Source organism: Diabrotica virgifera, chromosome 4 (assembly GCF_917563875.1).
Source record: "Diabrotica virgifera virgifera chromosome 4, PGI_DIABVI_V3a".
NCBI classification, from domain to species: Eukaryota; Metazoa; Arthropoda; class Insecta; order Coleoptera; family Chrysomelidae; genus Diabrotica; species Diabrotica virgifera.
This window is the reverse complement of record NC_065446.1, coordinates 108,438,025-108,462,447: the sequence shown is the minus strand read 5'-3', so window position 1 is coordinate 108,462,447 and position 24,423 is coordinate 108,438,025. Positions and strand designations below refer to the sequence as shown.

The 24,423-nt window shown below is 33.3% G+C and overlaps 1 protein-coding gene across 3 annotated transcripts in view; it reads right to left on the bottom strand.

The window, feature by feature from the left end:
• The window catches only part of LOC126883101 (medium-chain acyl-CoA ligase ACSF2, mitochondrial-like), a 91,652-nt gene that overhangs the window by 5,773 nt on the left and 61,456 nt on the right, over nt 1-24,423 (bottom strand). For 2 of the 3 annotated variants that reach the window (XM_050648345.1, XM_050648343.1), the window contains exon 8: nt 7,590-7,731. In XM_050648345.1, the coding sequence (XP_050504302.1) occupies nt 7,590-7,731 (142 nt within the window). Of the gene's footprint in view, nt 1-7,589; nt 7,732-9,934; nt 9,963-24,423 lie in introns of those variants that run through there. The other variant, XM_050648346.1, reaches the window with a different exon arrangement.

The window sequence follows — 24,423 nt, the reverse complement described above, 5'->3', positions numbered from 1 at the left end:
ATTATGTAGAACCTGTAGAGAGTGAAAATTCTGATTCAGAAAATGTACAAGATTTTGATTTTGTAAACATGTACCATACCTCTTTTGATAATGTTAATAATGGTTTTATAAAACCACACAAGGCAAATATGTTAATTAATGATTGTACTATTTTAATGGAACTGGATTCAGGCGCAGGTATCTCTGTCCTTCCTGAAAATATTTATATCAGATATTTCAAAACCAGTGCATTACTTCCAACTAAAGTTAGACTCAGATCATTTGATGGAAGTATTATTACACATTTAGGTGAGATTTTCGTAACTATTCAATATAATAATGTTAGGGTAGATAACTGTAGGTTAATTATAATAAAAAATGGAACAACAGCCTTAATTGGTAGAGATTTAATGAAGACATTTAATTTCGAGATTAAATTACCGGGAGTTCCTAACATTAATATAAATAAAATAGATCAGGATGCAGAGATAGCCAGGTTAGTAAAAAAATATAGTTCTCTCTTTAGTAATGAATTAGGGCATTATAGGTTTGAAAAAGTTGACTTAAAAATGGAACCAAATGCAAAACCTATATTTTGCAAACCAAGGCCATTACCTTTTGCTTTTAAAAGGGATGTTAATGCAGAATTAGATGAACTTGAAAGTAAGGGTGTCATTACCTTGATTGAAAATGCTGAATGGGGCACCCCACTGGTTCCCATTGTCAAGGAGACAGGCAAAATCCGTGTATGTGCTGGCTGACTACAAAATAACCGTAAATAAATTTCTAATTGATGTCAAGCATCCATTGCCAAGAGTGGAGGAGTTATTTGCAGCCCTCCAGGGTGGGCACCTTTTTACAAAACTTGATTTCAAAAATGCTTACAACCAATTGGAGCTAACGGAGGAGAAAAAAAAACTTTTAAGTTGGAGCACACACAGAGGTATTTATCAGGTAAACAGGCTACCATATGGTACAAGACCGGCCTGTAGCATTTTTCAAAAAATTGTAGAAAAAGTTTTGTTAGGTATTCCAAATGTTATTAATTTCTTAGATGATATTGTGGTAACAGGTCCTAATAGAGAGGAGCATCTAAAAAATTTGGAAAATGTCTTTAATAGACTTCAGAAGGCAGGCTTTAAATTAAATTTAGATAAGTGCATGTTTTTCCGGCCTGAAATAAGGTATCTGGGGCATATTATTGATAAGGAAGGGTTGCATAAAGATCCAGGAAAAATTAAAGCCATTATTGAGTGCCCCAGACCCCAAAATATCTCTGAAGTTAGGGCATATGTCGGGATGATCAATTATTATGGTCGTTTTGTGGCCAACTTATCAACAGTACTGGAGCCATTGTATAGGTTATTAAGAAGAGATGAACGTTTTAAGTGGACTTCAGAGTGTGAGAATGCATTTTTAAAGGCAAAGAGGGAAATTTCTTCAGGTGCGGGCCTTGCACACTATGATCCACAGATGGACTTAAAATTGGTTTGTGATGCTTCCAGCGTGGGCTTAGGTGCTGTTTTAATGCATGTGTATCCAGATGGGTCAGAGAAGCCAATCAGTTTTGCTTCAGGAGTGTTGAGCAAACATGAAGCTAAGTATTCCGTTATACACCAAGAGGCTTTGGCAATGTATTGGGGTGTACAAAAATTTTATCAATATTTATTAGGGAAGCATTTCTTTTTATGTTCTGATCACAAACCACTGATGGCCATATTCGGAGAGACAAAGGGCATTCCGCAAATGGCAGCAGGGAGACTGCAGAGGTGGGCACTATTTTTAAGTGGATTTCATTACACCTTTAAACATATTAAGGGAGTAGAGAATAAAACAGCTGATGGACTTTCACGCTTGCCTCTTTCCATACCTAAGGAGGTACAAAGTGATGTTGAGTTTGATTATTTTAATTTTCTGGTAGAGGATAAATTACCAGTTACCGCTGTAGAAATAATTAAAGGAATACGGTCAGACATCTGTTTGAGCAAAGTTTTTAAGTATGTAAGAGATGGCTGGCCAAAAACAGTTCCAGATGAATTGAAAGCATATGCTAACAGGGCTAATGAGCTTACCATTGATAATAATTTAATTATGTGGGGGTATAGGGTAGTGGTACCTTCCAAGTTTCATAAACAAATCTTACAGGAATTGCATAGTACTCATAGCGGAATAGTTCGAATGAAGACAGTAGCAAGGCAATATTTTTGGTGGCCTGGCTTAGATGGAGATATTGAATTGTTTGTAAAATCTTGTGAAGCATGTTTAAAGAATACTACAACTCCACGGAAGGCACCTTTAATTAAGTTCCAAGAAGGAGCTCATGTGTTTGATAGAATTCACATTGATTTTTTAGGACCGTATCATGGGAAGAATTATCTTGTTATTACAGATGCATACTCGAAGTGGCCCGAGGTATATGAGATGTCAAAGACTGACTCAGAACATACCATCGGTAAACTTCGAGACTGTTTTGCCCGATTTGGGTTGCCAAATCAAATTATTTCAGATAATGGTCCACAGTTTAATTCAGAGGAGTTTCAGCGATTTTGTAAAAATAATGGCATTATTCATAAAACTTCAGCTCCTTATCATCCAGCGACAAACGGAGCGGCCGAAAACTCAGTTAAAACCCTAAAATATGCAATAAACAAAATGTTAACAGGCTCCCAGAGCAAGAGTATATCTGAGTTGATTTCAAAATATTTATTTTCTTACAGAACTAGTCCTCATTCAGTGACATTTCAAACTCCTGCCTATCTCATGTTTGGGCGTAAAATTAAAACCAGATTTGACTTTTTGACATTTAACGATAAGACATTGAGAGCTAGAGAACAACAGATAAAATACCATAAAGGTAATAGGGTGGTAGAATTTATAGAAGGAGAAGATGTTTATGTTAGGGATTACAGGGTAAATGCACAAAAGCCTAAATGGGCAAAGAGTAAAATAGTTAGAAAATTAGGACATCAAACATTTCTATGTCAGCCTTTAGATAATCCAAGTCTTGAATGGAAAAGACATTTGGACCAAATTGTTAAATGTGGTCATTTTTACGATGAAGAAATATCTAAAATTTCTGATGACAAGGATAGAGATACGTGTGATCCACTGAGTTCAGTTCCAAGTACTTCTGTAAGTTCGCCATTACCTTTAAGTGAAACTGAAGCTTTGGTAACCTTAAAAAATACCAGTGAGACCCAAGGAGTGTCCGGTAGTGTTGAAACCGAATTTTCGAGTGAAGATATCAGTGCGGTTCCTTCGTCAATTAAAGACAGTGCATCACAATCAACCGTTGGGTTGCAGTCACCTAATATTAAGGAAAGATTGAGAAGAACCATCAGACCGCCTGATCGTTTATATTTATAATTAAGACTATGACAATGTGGGTTTTATATTCGGATCTTGGTGTGGAGGGATGTAATGTATGCTACCTGTAACAGTTATGTTACTTCCCACCTCTACAAATCTATCTATGACCAACTTCACAGATAACCTACAATATGTAATTCAGATATTAGCATATGTTCATTTAGTATAATGAATAAAGGTTTTCATGCCGTCTAAATTGTTTAATATTCTTAGATGTGGACACCACAGTTACGACTATGGTTTTATTGACCTGCAATTGAAGGTTAAGCCATAGTAACTAACCAAATTTTTACAGATACTTTGAGATAGATACAGACAATAAAAATTCTGCATAATGTATCACTATATACACTACTCGTTCCAATTTATATACAAAGCAAAATCATTGCCCTGTGCGAGATGTGGGCCACTTAGAAAGAATACACCCTCAAGATCTACATTGTCGTAAAAGACGACTAACTGGACAGCTGACAACTGTTCTAATCCGAACCATCCATCCAATCCGTCCTAATTTCATCTTAACCTTACCCAATTCTCTATCCTCGAACCTATCTCACCCACACCCCAAGTATCGGATAAGACCTTTTGACAGTGTTTGAGTGGTATCAACCGCATCAGGATGGGGAAGCACAAGTAGGGCAAACACTCCATTAAAAATCCACAGTGATACACCCTAGTCATTCAATCATGGCAATGCACAATACCAAATAGGTATTTACCTAAGTAATTCCTCTGATCGGATCTCCATGAAGGAAAGTTTTGAATTCATCAAAAGATGAACTCAAGTACAGAAAGAATATTAAGGTATTGTACAAATCAGGAAAAATCCACAATGCAATACAGGAGATGAAGTGAATGCATATTTAAATCATGGGAATAGCAAAAATGGAAAGAATACCCAGAGAAACTGTTTGAAGACTAAAGAGACCACACTTCGAATTAGGAGAGTATAATATGTAAGCAATGAGTCAAGTGAAAACGAAGTTTATTCTGCAATAATACAGCAGTGGTAGGCCCCGATAATACAGTGTGTCAATTTTAAAACTTACAATGGTCTATATCTCACGAACAAAAGCTGATATCGAAAAATGCTTGAAACCGTTTCTAGGATAGTAAGGGGGAACTAAAATGACATGAAAGAGAACTCACCCTCATCAACCCCCTAGGGCCCACCCACCACAACCAAAAAAGTTTAAATTGCAAACCCCTACTTGTGATACATCATTAAAAAGACTATAAAAATTTTTATCCAATGGTATAAATAATAATTATACAGGGTGAAGCAGTAATTGTGAAACTTTGGCTTAAATGAAAAATTTAATAAGGTTTTTGTTGAACTACAAATTTGTTAAAAATGTCAATTAAATAAATGTTCAAAGTGGCTTCTGTTGTTTTGTAAACAATAATACAGCCTATTTTCAAATTCTGCAAGAACTTTGGCAAATGTTGTTCTTGTAATAGCGCGACATGCTTGCGTAATTCTTTCTCGCAATTCCTCAAGTGACGCAGGTTTAGTTTTATAAACAACTGACTTGAGGTAACACCATATAAAAAGTCAGGTGGCGGTAAGTCTGATGATCTCGGTGGCCACTCAATAGGACCTCTCCTTCCAATCCATTTGTTCGGATAATCAGTATCTAACCAGTGCAGTGCCTCACTGGAGCTGCATAGAGAGGAGGTGCTCCATCTTGTTGGAAGTGCAGCAAATCTTCGTCTAGAGCTAGGTTGCCTTGGTCGTCCCTTTAGTTCTCTAATTCATGCACAATTAAAGTTCGATGGTGTTTTCCAGTATATCGAGATAAATGTCGCCACTTACATTGCCTGGTATGAACAAGGGGCCAATTATAGCATCGCCTAATATTCCTGCGCCAACATTCATTTTTCAGAATATTGAGTGTGACCTTCTCTGAATCGATGCGCGTTCGAATCACTCCAGTACCGACAGTTTTGTTTATTTACATTACCATTCAGCATAAAAGTACATTTATCAGTGAAACAAATATTTTTAACAATCTCGGTTCAACGCGAATTCTTTCAGTGTGAGTTCACAAAACTCAATTCGTCGGTCTGGATCATCATCGCCTAGTCTTTGAAGAATTTGTCTTTTGTACGGGTGAAACTTATGTAATTTCAACACCTTTCTAACCGACTCATGTGAAAGTCCTCTCATTGCAGATACTTGACGTGTTGATGCAGTAGGCTCTATTGCAAAATTTCCAAGGACCTCAATTTGGGATTCAGTAATCTTGGGGCATACCTTTTTTTATTTTGCACTGATCCCGTTTCTCTAAACTTTTCAACTAAATCGCGGACGTACACGTGACTTAAATTTTTGTCCGGATGCCTTTCATTAAATATTTGAGCTGTTCGTAAATAACATTGGTTCTGGGACGCAAATATGAAAATGATCTCCACGCGTTCAGGTATAGGTACTGTAAAACTGTAAACCATCGTGACAACTACAGCTTAATGACAGTACCGATCGTACAAATGATGAAAACTAACGACATTTAAAGGTCTCAAACTTAGATTAAATGGTCTCAAATAAACCAAAAATTATTGTATCTGAGAGAAACCAAAAAACAGATGTTTTTAACTTGTTTTGCAAAAACAGCAAATTAAGTTTTTGTACAAAAAAATGTACCGACGGACATTTATCATTCACAATAATATAGTCCGGGAGATAGCATTACAAATATAAAAGTCGTAGTAAGCCGGCTGATATTAACACCCTGTATAATAATTATTATTTATACCATTGAATAGCATTTTTATAGTATTTTAAATGATGTATCACAAGTAGGGGTTTGCAATTTAAAATTTGTTGGTTGTGGTGGGTGGGGACTAGGGGGTTGATGGGGATGAGTTCTCTTTCATATCATTTTAGTTCCCCCGTACTTTCCTAGAAACGGTTTCAAGCATTTTTCGATATCAGCTTTTTGTTGGTAAGATATAGCCCATTGTAAGTTTTAAAATTGACACACTGTATACAATCAGAACTACTACAACTAATATACAACGAATCAATAACAATAATTACAAAGTTACTCAAATAAAAGAATGTGTGTGTACTTTGTACGCACGTAAGAAGTTATACTTCTATTATATGATTCCAACGAAATTAATATATGTACTTTAAACAGTTTATTTATATTTTATTTAAATATTAAAATAATTTTAACACTTACTACTCTCCAAACATTTTTATTAAAACAATACCAAAAATAAAAAAAAAAAAATAAAACACACACAAACATATTGAAAAATGCACCAAAGAAATGATTTCTGAACAATAATTGTTGGCAAAAATTTTAACTAAATACCATTTTCTGGAAAAAATTATATAACAAATATATTCAGAATCATAAAATGTATAAAAAAATAAAAACTCACATTGGGATTCGAACCCGCGTGCTTAGAGTTGAAATCCACTTACGCACACCCGTCACCCGACTTGACCACTTACACGTACTTGTCATGTGGGAAGGTAGGCTAACTGAACGTTTTACTGTCTGACAGTTCTGAATTTAATCAAATTAGTTTGATTTTTGTGTGTGTGTGTTCACAAAGGGAATTAAAATTTTAAAATACAACAAAACATAGAGTAAGAAAACAATAGGTATATTATATGAAGAGTGGTAGAAATTTTGTTGGTAATCAAATTATGTAAATCAAAACATTACCTACTAGATAGGTACATACATTTTCCAAATAGGTAAGTACCTATGTAATTTTTTATTACAATACTGAAACATTTACAATAAAGTACGTACCTGTTGCTTTTAAAAACTATTTAAAAAGTTACTACAATTATAAATTTGCTTTTGTCTGTGTCCTCACAACAATAAAAACTAATATACAATATTTGTTTATCATAACCTCCATATTGAACAATTTAATTGTCATGTCATTTGAACACCCAATCAGAGCAAAGGTACAATGCGTCTGTGCCGGGGAACAAGGTTTTTGATGAATTCGCGCATATTAAATTTCACTCCCATCGCGCCTAAAGAAGTATAACTTCAAAAATATACAACTCTGGAGAAACATCAACATTATGGCTGCTTGAGTTTATTGTACTTTCAAAATAACTAGGAGCCAAGGAATGTGAAAACCCGTCAAAAATTGATGTTTTTTTTTGGGAGAGCACTAAAAAGGTAAAATAACTTTCACAGTTATTTTTTGATTCGTGATTTTATTAATTCATATAAAAGTTTAACATAAAATTATTTTCAACTTACGCAGACTTCCTGAATATTATCATGCTTCGATAAAATTGCTTCAACTTCTGCTGGGCTGACCTTTTCGCCTCCTCTATTGATGATGTCTTTCAATCTTCCCATTATATGTAATCTGCCGTCGTCAGTCATATAAATCGTATCCCTAGAAATACATTATGAGCTACAATTTAAAAATCTAGACAAAGTACCTAAAATAATAGTAATGAGAGATTTTAACGCCAAAATTGGGAGGCCAAAAGGGAGACGCCAAAATACAAGAGTAAATACTCTGAAAACAACATTGGAAAATTCGGATTCGGCACATGAAACATAAGGGTAGAGAAACTTTAGGAATGGAGAAGGAATATAATTCCTGGAACAAGAAAACATGTACCTATGCTGTGAATACCTTTTACAAAAAGAAACCTTATATAAAATATACATGGGTTGCACCTAACGATACCAATAAAAATGAAATAGACTATTTTCTCTCAAAAACAAAAAAATATTTGAAGTCGCAATAACAAAAAATATAACAACTGGTACCTAGTGACCATCGTATAGTTCGGGCGAAAATCAATAGGTACCTACTAACACGAAAGAAGCGAGAAAAAGGATCTTTAAAAAAACAACGCAGATAAATTAATTCCTTCAAAGTAAGAACAGATAGAGAAGAATTCTATAAGGTCTTAGTGAGTAAGTTCGAATCAGATCCTCCACATTATCATGACAAAATTTACGACGTTGACAAAAATAAATAAAAACCTTAAAACAGAACTACAGGTCGCAAAAAAAAACAAAAATTAAAAGGAGACAAAATAAGCATCTAATGAGGGAAAGAGAACAACTAAAAAAACAGAAAAGAACTAAAACGTGATATCAATAAATGGAGCTTAATAGAGCAAGTGATAGAAAACAACAGAGACTTAAACTGTCCAAGGCCAATATTGAGCGTTCTGAAAATAATCAAAATTGAAGACACCAATAATTAGGAATGAAGAACAAATTTGAAATAACAAAGATAGTTCAAAACTTCCAGAAAATCTTGTACAGCTCGCAAGGCCAGCCTAATAAACTTGCCTAATAGATACCTAACTCTCTTAAATCATAATTAAACTTGAATCTTCTAGAAAACTCCAAAGAACCCCAAAAGTAGAAGTTAAAAAACTGAATGAAGATGGTGTAAAAGGGAAACTCCAACAGATAAAATCTGAAAATCTTAATAAAATTAGACACAAATACCTATGAGATTAACAAACAATGATAAATAATAAAGAAAAAACGATAATGAGATGACCGACGAGATTCTGGACATGATGGACTAAATGAGACAAGTCAAAAACAAAGACAATCATAAATACAAAATTATTAACATTAAAATAAAAAAAAGATAAGAGATAAGAGAGATAAAACAAACTTAGTTGGAGAAAAAAGGTAAAGATATAGGTAGAAGATCTTCAGAAGAAATGGCAGGATTTCGATAAAGAAACCACAAAACGACTCTTTTAGATAAAAGCGGGACACCATGACAACGACTGAAAAAGTAATACGATAAGAATCATATTGAAGAGCTGTTGTATATTGAAATGACGAAAGAGAAAACCTATGACACATTTAGTTAGAAGACTAAGAAACACGTAAAGAAATTACAATGAAAAATTACTGTATGCATTAAAGAGTGCATGAAACGGAAAAATCCCTGGGCCAGATCAACTGCCTATAGACATTGTTCAGATAATAGAGCATAATAAGTAACATGGATGCCCTGGTAAAACTATTTAATGAAATTTATTAATTGGGTGACATACCCAACGAATGGTTTACCTCAACATTTATTTGTCTCCCAAAAATAAAAACGCTAGAGAATTCAACGACCACCACCTTAAGCCTGATACACACTTAAAATGTTCATATTTTATTGAAGAATCAAAGTTTGGATGCTTCATATGGTATGTATATACATCAATCAAACTATTCAGAGCAGCCGCATCTAAGATCAGGATAACCAGGCTGATTGCCATCCTACGTGGAAAAGACGGCACGTGTAGAAGAATAAGGAATTGGAAAATTATTTGGAAACGCAGAACAAACCAAGAGTTAAAAGAGTTATACAAAGAAAGTAGTATAACTGGGGTAGTTAAAGGTCAACTAATTCTATGGTTATGTCATATGATGAGGATGAAAGTAAGCAGAGTTCAGAAGCAAATTTTAAACGGTATTTGATGAGAAGTATATCTTACAGATTCTCCACACTGAAGATTTGTAAATTATTGGTTTCACTTTTGCATTTCCTCTTCCAAAGGATAGCCCAAGACGGAGATAGTCTGCAAAGATTAGTCCACAGATTTAACATAAGAGCAAAAGAATTCCATATGACAATTTCATCGCAGAAAACTAAAACAATAGTAATCAGTAAAGAACCAATCAGATGTAAAATAGAAATTGATGGTATCAGTATTGAACAAGTACACATGGCCTACTTTGCCCAGCAAATTTCAGTTTTATTTAAATATTTCCTTTCTTAGCACATATAAATAAATACAAAAATTATTTTGAGAACTCTCGAAATATTAACCGAGAATGTTCTTATCATTTTTTATAAACATCTGTAACACAGCCGAGAAAAAAAATAAATACAAGGTGGGCAAAGTTTCCCCGGAAAAGTTCAACATTGCCCACCTATTTTAAATTCACTGTAGGGCAAAATTAAAACGTAATAGGACTACTTTGCCCATGGCATACGTTTTAATTTGTCTACTATCCCCACAATATACGTTTTTAATTTTATTTTTTAATAAAAACTAGAACAAAAAAGCTCTATTTTTCAGAGTTTTCTTCAATTTCGGAGAAACTTTTATTAAACAATTAGAAAAATAATTATTACAATTTTATTATAAAAATATAAAAAAATATTACACTTTTATTAAAAAAAACACGAAAACTTATAACTGAAAACGACTTAAATTTTCTTTAAAAGAAAAATATCCTCTTCTACTTTTGGAAGGTTCCTTTAATATTTTTATAATGTCTTCAAAATTGACGTCCGATATGTCTAATATGTTTGGATAAAAAAAACCATTTCTATTTTTTCTTAAAAATTTTACGGTGTAGTATGTATTGTCGTCGTTAATTTCTACTATAATTCCGATGAAATGTTTAACGGTTTTTTTTTGTAAGGAATTGGACCACCACAAAAGTACCAATTTTTAAATTATTTCCATCTACTTCGATATTTTCATCAGACTCGATATTTTCAACCATTTCATCCTGTTCTTCTTCATGTAATTCATGTGCCTCCCCACCAATATCATCGTCACTGTTAGTCATCTCCATTTCTTCTGCTAAATTTTCGTTGTCACTCGTCTCCATCTCTATTTCTTCTTCTAAATCCTCGTTCCACTTCACTCCTGATTCTGACCAATTTCTTCAAATTGAACTGATTGACCGGGTTCAGTATGTATTAAGCAACTTTTTCTTTCGATTTTTAATGGTATCCCCTTTCTTTTTTTGTTGTAAAAAATTTAATAATGCGTTATCAATTTCAGAACTTACTCTTTTGGCAAATCTCTCATTTGGCATCTTTTTTAGCACTTCATGTGGGTCAAAGGGACAAATTCCAGTTGCACGAAATGAACTTTGAAGATTTTTTTAAAAATTTGGTTCAATCGCGTCTATTAGTTTTGTTAGCAATTGAGGAAAGATGGTTTTTTCAACTGAATTTAAGTTAGGTTGACTAGTTTTTAAATCCGGGAAAATCCAACATCAAGTGGTTGTGTAAGGCATGTAGAATTAGGTGGCAAAAATACAAACCTTATATTTGCCCTTTGACAAGCCCTAATTATCTCAATATTCAAGTGTGAGGACAAGTTGTCCCCAATCAAAACCTTTGTGCTATTATCCCGTTTTGTCCAAGGTAAAACAACTTTAAAAAACCAGTCTTGGAAAGTTGATGCATCAAACCATCCAGATTTTGTTCTATTATACAATGTACGAGGGGGACCACCCGTTATCCATCTATCATATAATATTTCAGCTTTATAAACGACATACAGTGGTAGGCGTTCTCCTGTTGCGGTAGCTGCGAACATTAGAGACACTGCGCTTTTAGTAGCATTCATGTATCTTTCTGGGTATTTTGTCCCTCGTCGAAATACACATTTTTGGGTACCAGGGTCATCTGACAGATTTGTCTCGTCATATTTTAGGATATTTTGAGGTTCGATGTTTTCAAGTGTTATTTTTAAATTATTAAAATATCCCTCTATGATTTCTTCAGTGTTGGCTGCCCTGGAACGTTTAACGTTTTGGCAGTACCTACCTTTGAGTTAAAATGTGCTTATGTCGTGACAAAAAAGCCTTGACCCAGTCACAACTAGGAAGATTGTTGTTAGAGAAATAAACAACTCGAGTTCGTCTAAATATTGTTTGACAAGCATTATAATCTCTAGGCTTGTTAAAGGAGCACCGTATTCTGCACTTGTTATAACAACATCCACTAAATGACGTTCTTCTATTTTAGTGAGTGCAAGTGGATGGCCAATGGAGGAACCATGCGTTCGTTTAATTTTATTCAGAATGGTTCGGCGTGGCACCTTAAAACGTTCTTCTGCCTGTCGGGAACTTAAACCTCCTCTCACTGCTTCAACAGCTCGTTCAAGCATGGCTTCAGAGTAGTTTACATACTGCCTTGCTCCCAATTTTTTTCTGCTTTTTCTAGGCATTTTGATTGGTCCTTGAACGAAAAAAAAACAATTAGGTAAATACTGACATGCTGTTTTACGTAAAAATTAATACTTTGTGACGTTAAACTCAAAAGCACACTTCCGTTTCCTTTTAAATGCCTCTAAAACATTTTATATAAAAAATTAAAGACAAATGACAGGACAGCATTGCCCACTTGGATTTTATTTTATAAAGAAGAAACATGTAATCCTTGATAAACGTTTCATCGCAAATTCAGTTAAAACAATACTGAATAAGACGTATAAACAAATATTTAGTTAATATTCCTACTGGTGTATACCCAGCAGTGCTTAGCTTTTACCCTAAAAAAACTACAAACACGTGTTCAAATTTCTTACCTTACTAAAAGCGTTACACTTCAGTCACACAGGTTAGATCACACTGTCTTGATCATGCACGGTTATCCTTAATGGCAATTACGGTTCATTCTCTTTAATTCTTGACTAAACTGGAAAGGTGGCGCCACTAAAGGCTTTTCCAAATGCGCATGTCATCGCATCTGCAGAAACTGCAACAGCGTTGCCACATTTAGTAGATTTCTACTTTTTTGGTAGATTTTTGATATTGTTTAAAAAATTCTAGTATAAAAGCAATATTTTTTAGTAAATTTTTGGTATATTTCTAAATTTACCCCATTTCTAAATTAGTTTTCAGACATTTTGTTACAATTTCCCAATGTCATTACCGAAAATAAGATTCAGGACGTAGATGATGAATTTAACCCGCGAGTAGTCGCGCGGTGAGATAGAATCTCAATTTTTATTCTTTTTCGCGATAACTTGATGAAAAATTTTGCAATTTTGAAAAAATTTCCTAAGTGCCTTGAGGAAGGGTGTAGTAATGTGTAGGATTTTTTTTTCTTTTTCTGTTTGTGGAATTTATGGCTTTGGGGAGAGCCAATTGGTTTTAACCCGCGAGTAGTCGCGCCGTTAGATAAAATCTCACTTTTCATCCTTTTTCGTAATACAGTACAACCTGTCAATAACGGCCACTAAAAATGAAAGAACTATTGGCCGATATAGAAAGGTGGCCGCTATTGCCAGTTTTTGTAGTCTACATATAATTGGTTTGGGAAAATTTTAAACTTGCTGTTAGGACAGGTAGCCGATGTTGGCAGGTGGCCGTTAACACAGGTTTTACTGTACAGTAAAATTTGTCGGTAACGGCCACTAAAAATGAAATAACTATTGGCCGATATAGAAAGGTGGACGGTATTGCCAGTTTTTGTAGTCTACATTATATGTAATTGGTTTGGGAAATTTTTAAACTGGCCGTTAGGACAGGTGGCCGATGTTGGCAGGTGGCCGTTAACAAAGGTTTTTTTAATAAAATTGTTAGAAATATATATTTTCAATATAAAAGATAAAGATAGTACAAAATAAAAATTTGTTTTAAATTCGTATTTTGAGATAGAATCTCACACGCGACTATCGACGTTACAGAAGTGAGCGCGACTACTCCCGGGTTAAAGGCCGCGTCTCACCATCAAATAATTTGAACAAACAGTTTGAGCAAACTCGGGAAGTACGTCAAAGTGACGTCACAATTGCAGTTTTTTTGAAATTCTAAAAATCTGTGCTGTCACTATCAGTCTAGTTTGATCAAATTTTTTGAATTGAGTTTTCTAACTTGTTTGTACTTTATTTAAAATTAAAATTTTTCATTATTATCCACAATGAACACTCAAGATGTGACGTCACTAACTGTCACTTTCAGTTTGCTCAAACCAGTTTGATCAAATTATTTGATGGTGGGACGCGGCTTTTACAGAGAAATGAAACTGGATTCTGGTGCAGTTTCAACAAACTTGCAGATTTCCAGTAGCAGTGCAAGCAGTATATCAGGTGTTATTGAAGAGTTATGGCATTCGGTGAGCCTATTAGAAGCTAACGATGGAAAACTAAAATATCTAAGCATATGTAACTTTGCAAAACAAAAAATGTTGTGTTTACGTGTTTCCAATGTAAAATGCGAAAGAATTGTGTGAAGAATTTGATCCTGACATGCAGATATCAGTGGATGACAAAATATTATATACAAATATTAAATATGAAACTGATAAAAATTAATTATAGTTTTTTCCCAGTTAAAATCTAAAAAAGTTTGGTTTTTTTACAAATATTCATATTATATTAATTTCTAGTTAGTCAGCTGTTGTTTTTATTATAAAAAGTCCTAAATTATATACAAATACGTTAATAAAGTTTTATAGTATATTTTAGTTTTTGATTTAGTAGATTTTAGCTAAACTTACAGACTTACAGTAGATTTTCTAAATAAAATGTGGCAACGCTGTGCAGAAATGTCATTTTATTTTGTCTTGTCAATGACAATGGCATCTGATGACATCGTTGTTTGTTTACATACGGGTTTGGATTTATTTTATTAAATTGTTTTTTTACTTTTTACTTATAGATTAGCTATATAACAAAGACTTTTGTTCTCTTACTATAAAGTAAAATATTCAGTTTGTGTGCAAATTTTTGAATCAATGGTGTTTAAATGCTGTGTACCAAACAGTACTGAGAAGTAAGGAATATTCTTTTTGGTTACTTTGCATCCATGTAATTTAAAAATTTTGTGTTAATTTCGGCGCTACCTTAATGTCAGGATTGATGTGTTTATAAACTCGGCAATGTTACAAAAAGATAGGTACTGGAAATATTTTAATTTTATTATGAGCTTTAATTTTGGTACTTTCCTGTAAAATTGTGCCGTTAATTTTTTAAATAAATATTTTAATTTTTGAATTTTGTTTTTCTACCTTTCCTATTGTATGAAATATATTTATAATTGCAGTAACAGACTCCATAATGTAATGCAAATTACAAAAAATAATCGCTAATGTAAGAAACAATTGTCGATTATTTTTATAATTTGCATTATGTTATAGAATCTTGTTTTACTACAATAATTAGCAACAAAGCTTATTTGAACGTTTAAAATTCCCGCCATTGTCCATTTAGTTCATGACTAAACCGGACAGAGGACGCTGTATACATTGCAATTTTACGTATTAAAGAGTTGCCTATCTATTCTACTTATATATACCTTATCTATGGTCTTGATTTCTGCATGTTTCTTAGTGCGCGCGTAAACGTCTGTGGTACTTTGCTATGTTGCCAAGTATTTTTTTTACAAATATTATAACCTTTACAGTGGGCAAAGTTGAACCACAGAATAGGAAACAAGCAGAAGGCCCACTCTCGGATGCCGCCTTTGATGTTTGCGAGTACGCGCCCGCCATTTGTATTGAGGAAAAGCACAGGTTCGGATTGAGAAATTTGTGACAAGCTACGACAGAACCGTAATTTAAATATTCAGACGTTAATTTAGTAAATTTGAAATAATTTCATGTGCATTCTTCAAGTAAAAGTAGGACATGAAATATTGTATATTATTATGTCTACAGTAGGAAAAATGAAAGTATACCCATGAACGAACATATAAAACACGCTGTATTTTCCTGTCACCGTGTCACACAAAAAATTGGCCAGCGCAAGTACATGTAATAGTTATTATTACATGTACTTGTGCTGGGCAATTTTCTTTGTGACACGGTGACAGGAAAATACAGCGTGTTTTATATGTTCGTTCATGGGTATTCTTTCATTTTTCCGACTGTATGGTTGCCGTAAATAAATTTAATTTGAATCAATTTTAATTAATTTTTCCATTCCTGGATAAACATATAATTGAAATGTACTGAATTAAAATATAATAAATAATACAATAAAACATTTTGTTACCCCGTTAATAAACAACTGATAATTGAATTTATTAATTGAGTGGAAAATTAGTATAAAAAAAACAAATGACATTCATAAATTGTTTATTTTAATTTTCACATAATTAGGTAATAAATAAATACAAAGAATAAGATACACGGATTATACGACACTTGACAAAAGCTCGAAACAAATGAGAATCGTTGAAAAGCCCTATTGCAAGTTTTTTTGACTATTTTAGAAGTAAAGTGAATATAAGTGGAAAAAAGGGGTGGACGCATATTATGTGCTGTTAAAAATTGTAAAAAGACCCGTTTGAAATGTAATGAAAGTTTTTTACTTTTCCGATGGATCCAGAAAGGTGAGAAAATTAATAATTATACTAAAATCACAATAAAAATGAACTAGAAATAAACAAACCAAGACACGTTGAATGTTACTAGGAGCATTCCCGAATCATTATTTGGGATTTACAATGTATGTACATTGTAAATCATGTTTTGGGAGTGCTCCTTGTAACATTCAATGTATTTTGGTTTGATTATTTCTATTGTGCATCTTTATTGTGAATTTAGTATAGTATTTATGTATTCAGATCTTCGAAGTTGAAATATACATTTAAAACAAATTTAAGAATTACAGCAGTAAACTTGAAAGGGCCGGTTATTCGAACGCTAATCAAAAATGATCATTATTAAATATTTAATTACTGTCAATGTCAACTTTGTTTGGGTTGCTGAAAACGTAATTATGGATTACAATTATGAAATTAGTTAATCAATTATGTTAATAACTGTTATGTTAATTGATTAACTAATCTCATAATTATAATCAATTAGGTTTTCAACAACCCAATCAAAGTTCACATTCACAGTTGGTGACACTAATTAAATATTTGATAGTGATCATTGTTGATTAGCGTTCGAACAACCGGCCCTCAATCTAATAATAATTATTTGATAATTCAACTTAAATTGCCATCTGTATTATATTCAGTATTTTTTATCTTTCCTTGTCTTTCGGAAAACCGAAAAAAGACAAATTGCAATTATATGCTTTGCTGTTGCAATTTATTGCTGCACATACTAGATGTGACTTGCCCATCTTGCCTAAAATTAGATAAACCATTTATAATTATTATTAAAAATATAAATATTTTTAATAATAATTATATTATATTATTAATAATATATGTATATAATATATTTATTTATGTATAGCACACGATAACTCCACAATAACAACACAACGTGACACAACACAAATTAATGACAGTGAATACACAATACACGCTACCACTGAACTTTCTAATGCACACGAGGTGAAATTCCACTGAACAGCACTGCTTCCTCTCAACAAATGGCCGATTCCTCAGACGCAAACGAGTTGCGCGGACTCCTCCCGCCAAAGAGAGTGGGCCTTCTGCTTGTTCCTTATTCTGTGGTTGAACCCACTGGGCAAAGTAGGCCATGTTTATAATGGAAGTAAAATAACTTGGAATTATTGTTGTTCTGAAGCTATTTTCTTGTGGCATTTTTTATAATCAACTATTTTCAATGGGAAATAAGCCACAATTTTAGCAAAAAAAATGATTGTATTAACGTTTCGACGCCCAAGTCGGGTGTCGTTGTCAAAATACAAAATTTGACAAATTTGTTTTGTATTTTGACGACACCCGATTTGAGCGTCGAAAGGTTAATAAAATCATTTTTTTGGTAAAATTGTGGCTTATTTCCCATTGAAAATAGTTGACCTTGGAATTACATTGTCAAGTTACGGAGACCTGGACAAAGAAGTGAGAAATCACGTACAAAAAACAAATAGACTGGCAGGATGCCTTAATAACACTATATGGCGAAACCGACATATTAACACTGAGATGAAGTCAAGAATTTATAAAGCCAGTGTACGACCAATAATGACATATGCATCAGAAACAAGACCCGATACAGCCACAACACAAAGACTACTGGAAACGGCAGAGATGAGATTAGTGAGAAGAATTAGGTACAGGAAGCATGCTGAGAGATGAGAGATCGAAAGAGGAGTGAAGACATTAGAAGACAATGTAACGCACGGTGTATAAACGAATTTACATTAAATAGAAAAAAGAATGGAATAACCACATAACCAGAACGAAGGAGACACGTGTGGTCAAATCAGCAAGAGATAAATCACCAACCGGTAGAAGAAGTATCGGCCGACCGCGCAGAAGATGGTATGCTAACCTTCCATAGAGGTATCAATCCGCCAATGAACAAGCAGAATTCCTTATAAAGAGGAAGAAGAAGACTTGCATTTATATTTTCTTCTATAATTGGATAATATGTAATTGAAAATGAAGATGAAAATAATTTTAGAGTATCTTTTTTAAATTACATTTGATAGACAAAAGCAGCCTACAAACGGTTTTTACAATTGATACTTTATTGGTACGTCACCTAAAAGTTCTTAAATAACGCCAGGAAGATCTTCGCAGCTCTTAAAGCTTACTTTAGTCTTATGTCTGTAAGTTTAATTCAAGTGATATTAAAACATGAAGGAAATAACGGAGAAGATCGATGGTTTGAAATGAAGATCAATGGAAATACAATAGAAGTTGATGTCTCAAATTATATAAACTAAAACTCGGTAGAAAATTCACGTATATGCCTGATATACAGGGTGAGTCATGAGGAACTGTACATACTCCTACCTTGTATAGAGGTCCCTATGGGGAATAACAAATGACCATTAAAAAGTGTCTACTCTCTTTGTTTAATAATATACAGGGCGAGTTTCGCATTTTGACAGAAATTTGTATTCGTCATAATTTTTGAACGGTCAGATCGATGTGTCTTTTATTTTGGTCAATCGTTACACTATTACCACCTAATCAACTGATTTATTCAAACTAGAAAAAAATCAGTTCCGGCTTCAAAAAAATTAGTTCGTTTGGGTCTTAGAAAAAATTTCACCCTGTATACGCTTTTTGAAAACTATAATATGAATTTTACAAATTAGACAAATAGGCAATTAAAATGACATATTTATTTTTTTCTCCACACTATTACTTAATTTTTTATAAAAAAATCAAATTTGAGTATGAATTAAAAGTTTGGTAAAGTGAACCATAAGTTAAAAAAAATAACTTTTATTACAAAAATTAATTTTTTTTTAACAAATATTTAACTTATGTTACCACCGAATCAACTGATTTATACAAACTAGAAAAACATCAGGCCCGGATTTAAAAATTTGTTCGTTTCGGTCTTAAAAAAAATTTCACCCTGTATACGCTTTTTGAAAACTCCAATATGAATTTTACAAATTAGACAAATAGGCAATTAAAATGGCATATTTATTTTTTTCCCACACGATTACTTAATTTTTTATAAAAAAATCAAATTTGACTATTAATAATTAAAAGTTTGGTAAAGTGAACAATATTTACTAGAAACCAGATTTAAAAAAATTAACTTTTATTACAAAAATTCATTTTTTTTTAACAAATATTTAAATTTATGTTACCACCCAATCAACTGATTTATTCAAACTAGAAAAAAATCAGGCCCGGATTTAAAAAATTAGTTCGTTTTGGTATTCGAAAAAATTTCACCCTGTATACGCTTTTTGAAAACTCTAGTATGAATTTTACAAATTAGACAAATAGGCAATTAAAATGGCTTACTTATTTTTTCCCCACACGATTACTTAATTTTTTATTAAAAAATCAAATTTGTCAAAATCGGAATTTTGCCATAAAAATAAAAAAAATTAAACAACGTTTTTCTCAAAATTAAAAGCTTCACCATTTTTTTTCTATACCACGTCTAGATCTAAAACCCATAACACTGCTCTTTGGACTCTATAGTTTAACATAGACGTGATCAAATAGATAATACTGAAATATTTTCACTTAATTTTTGCGATTTAACTTTGCAATTCACGAATCTGCACCTTTTATTTTTAAAAATTCATAACTTTTATGAGAAGAATACGGAAAGTCTACAACAATTTTCATATTCACAATGGTAAGAGATATGTGCTGTAAATTTTCAGAAAAAAATATTAAAATGGAACAGAGTTGTAGCGAGTTAAACCGTGATTTCATTTTTTTTTTCAGTTTTAGGTTAACATTTCGATTTTGACAAATTTGATTTTTTAATAAAAAGTTAAGTAATCGTGTGGAGAAAAAAATTAATACGGAATTTTAATTGCCCATTTGTCTAATTTGTAAAATTCATATTACAGTTTTCAGAAAAAGTATACAGGGTGAAATTTTTTCTAAGACCAAAACGAACTAATTTTTTAAATCCGCGCCTGATTTTTTTCTAGTTTTTATAAATCAGTTGATTGGGTGGTAACATAAGTTAAATATTTGTTCAAAAAAATTTAATTTTTGTAATAAAAGTTAATTTTTTAAAATCTATGGTTCACTTTACCAAACTTTTAATTCATACTCAAATTTGATTTTTTTATAAAACATTAAGTAATCGTGTGGGGAAAAAAATAAATATGTCATTTTAATTGCCTATTTGTCTAATTTGTAAAATTCATATTATAGTTTTCAAAAAGCGTATACAGGGTGAAATTTTTTCTAAGACCCAAACGACCTAATTTTTTTGAAGCCGGACCTGATTTCTTTCTAGTTTGAATAAATCAGTTGATTAGGTGGTAATAGTGTAACGATTGACCAAAATAAGAGATACATCGATCTGACCGTTCAAAAATTATGACGAATAAAAATTTCTGTCAAAATGCGAAAATCGCCCTGTATATTATTAAACAATGGGAGCAGACATTTTTTAATGGTCATTTGTTATTCCCTATAGGAGCCTCTACACGAGGTAGGAGTATGTACAGTTCCTCATGACTCACCCTGTATATATATATATATATATATATATATATATATATATATATATATATATATATATATATATATATATATATATATATATATGTACCAACAAATCTTAAGCTTCGGCTTAGCTCAGCTCAGCTTATAGATAGGGCCTCTTTAAGTTTCACTTACTTTGCACCATAATTTTCGAATCTTAGTTAACGCCCGATTTCATAATAAAGTTAAAGGAGGCTTTAAATTAAAGGAGACTTTAATCAATACATAATCAATTAGTTAAAGCCTCCTTTAATTTAAAGCCTCCTTTAATTTAAAGTCTCCTTTAATTTAAAGTCTCCTTTAACTTTATAATGAAATCGGGCGTAAGCAATACACGTGGCAATCCATTTTGATATACTGAGAATTGATCTAAAGGCGGATCCACATCAATAAAAATTTGTGTGTGTGTGTTGCATTTTAAAATTTTTTTTTATGTAATTATGTTTATTTACAATCCACATCATTAAAAGAGTATTAAGTAAATTTGCTCCATGTTTTTGGGCATAAAGAAGAGACTTCCAATGATGTCTCATCTTATTCTATTTATGTTAAAGTTTTAAAATAGGTCCTGAGGCCAGGTTCTATCTAGTCTCCTTGTGACAGGACCATTATGGAATAATTCCCTTACTAACTCATTGTCATGGTGAATGGTACGCTCGCTTTATGATTCCGAGGCTCGATGGATTTCTTCTCTGATGAAAGGTATATTTAAGTCTTCGTGAAGTGTTTGATTAGTTACATACCATGGTGCATCCACTATTGATCTTAGAACCTTAGACTGAAATCTTTGGATGATATTCAGTGATGTTAACTTTGCACAGCCCCAGAGGTGTAGTTCGTAGTACCAAATAGGTTTGAGTATTGCTTTGCACAGAAGAATTTTGTTTTGGATGTTGAGTTTTGATCTGCGTCCAAGGAGCCAATACATTTGCCGAAATTTTAAGTCTAGTTGTCTTCTTTTAGTCTGTATATGATTTTTCCAAGTAAGACGTTGGTCAAGGTGGAGGCCAAGGTATTTAGCGTCTGTTACTGTTGGTATTCGTACATTTTTCATTCTTACAGGTGGGCATGTGTTGTGGCGGTTTGTAAACGTGATTTGAGATGATTTTGTTTTATTTACTTTTGTTCGCCATTTTGTGTACCATTTACTGAGTATGTCCAGATGGTGTTGCAGGTCTTGTGAGGCTTGTATGTGATCTTCATTTACCGCTAGTATTGCTACGTCATCAGCAAAGGAAGCGATCGTAGTATTATGAGACTCTGGTATATCGGCTGTGTAGAGTGAGAAAAGCAGCGGCCCGAGAACACTACCTGGCGGAACTCCGGAGTTAATAGGACAGAGCCTGGATTGTTGGTCTTTGAATTTTACTGAGAAGTATCTATTTGATAAGTAGGATTTGATTAGGAGGAAATAGTTACTAGATAGTGCTAATTTTACTTTGTAAAGGAGACCTCTGTGCCAAACTTTGTCAAACGCTTGTGAGGTATCTAGGAATACAGCGTTGCAGTATTTCTTTTCTTCGAGAGTTTTTGATATTTCATTTACTAGTCGATGGACTTGTTGTGTAGTAGAGTGATTTTCCCGAAAACCAAACTGATGTTCTGGTAGTAATGTTAGGAATTCATGATCTGCGTATATTCTTTGTAGCAGCAATCTTTCAAAAACTTTACTGGCGATTGGGAGTAGGCTGATAGGTCGATAAGATGTTACTTCATTGGGCGCTTTGCCTGGCTCAAGGATCATTATGATTTCTGCAAATTTCCATATTTTTGGAAAGTATGATAAACTTATCATGCGATTAAATATTACTGTTAGCATAATAATGGCTTTACGAGGAAGTTGTTTTAGTACTTGTGCCGAGATTAAGTCATAACCTGGAGCTTTTCGTGATTTGAGTTTGGTTATTTCTTTCTTGACTTCTATAGGAGTAAAACTTTTGATTGGAAGGGACATTTGACATGCTGCGCTAATTAGTTCTTCCACTTCTTCATCAGGGTCTGGTGGCTCGGTTTGAAATACACTCGTAAGATGTTCAGTAAAGTAGTCCGCTTTTTCTTTGTTGGAACGAGCCCATTCACCATTTGGTTTATGGAGGGGAGGAATAGTTGTGTATGGTTTTTTGAGTTTCTTAGTCGCCTTCCATAGCGTCTGATCATTTGCTGTAAGGTTTGTAACGTAATGTTCGAAGGTTTCGTTGTTTGCAGCTTTGATGGCTACTCCAAGTTGTCTACGTAGTCTATTGTATATATGTTGATCTATGTTGTTTCTAGATCTTTGCCAGTTTCTTCTCGCACGACGTTTTTCAGCAATGAGTTGCCGAATGTGTAGGGGAACATTTGTTGTATGTGTCGGTCTGCGTTCAGTTCGTGGTGTAGATTGCCATGCCGCTTATTTCACAAGGGTGGTGAAATATTGAGCTGCTGTATCTATCTCGTCTGGAGATTTGATTCGCAAATTAAGATTAATGTTTTCTTTTAGGTAGTATTGAAAATCTGCCCAGTTGGTATTTTTTGACGCTAGTCGAGGAGGGGGTGTGTTGTTTATAACTGTGGTACTCTTGTTCATAATAACTGGTGTATGATCAGATGAGAGGTCATAGCTGGATTCTATTAGACAGTTGTTTCTGGATTCTCCTTTGCTTATGTAAAAGTCTAGCACATCTGGAAGTTTTCTGGGTCACTTGGCTAGTAAGTAGGGATTCCGTTGGTGTGGCAATCATAGTTGTTGTCGGTAATTGCTGTTAAAAGTTTACGACCTTTTGTTGTTATGAGTCTTGAGCCCCAATGTGTGTGTTTCGCATTCCAATCTCCCCCGACTACAAATTTACTGCCAAGTAATTGAAAGAAGGCTTTGTATTCATCTGTGGAGATTGCATGACGAGGTGGGCTGTAGACTGCAGATATGTTAAAGTGCCATGGCGTTGCGTTCACTTGAACAATTGCTGCTTGAATTTTTTCTGTTATATATTTTGGCAATTCATGATGTGATATACAGTTTCGTATGATTATGGCCGAGCCACCATGAGCTGTACCATGGGGGTGAGGTGTACTGTATGTAGTATAGAGCGGAATATTGAACGTAGTTAGATCAGTAAAGTGGGTTTCTGAAACAAGCAGTACATCGATTTTATTCTGGTTTAAGAAAGTGACTACTTCCTGCTTATGGTTTAGCAGGCCATTAGCGTTCCATGTGGCAATTCTAAGTATGTTTAACATTAACAATTCCTTCGGTTAATGACTTGTGTGAGTAAGTTTAATATCATACTATTTTGACTCATGAGTTGCGAGAACATGATTTTGAACTCGTTAAGGAATGTTATTTTAGTTGTAGTTCTATGTTAGTTTTAGGTTCTTGGTTGTGGTTAATTTGATGTGCTGTCACATTTGCATAATATGTTCTATGATGATTTTGTAGAGTAGTGTTTAGCTGATTTGTTTCATTACTTACATGTGGGTTGTTAAATGTTGTTCTTTGGGGCTGTTGGTTTCCTCTTTTTGGCAT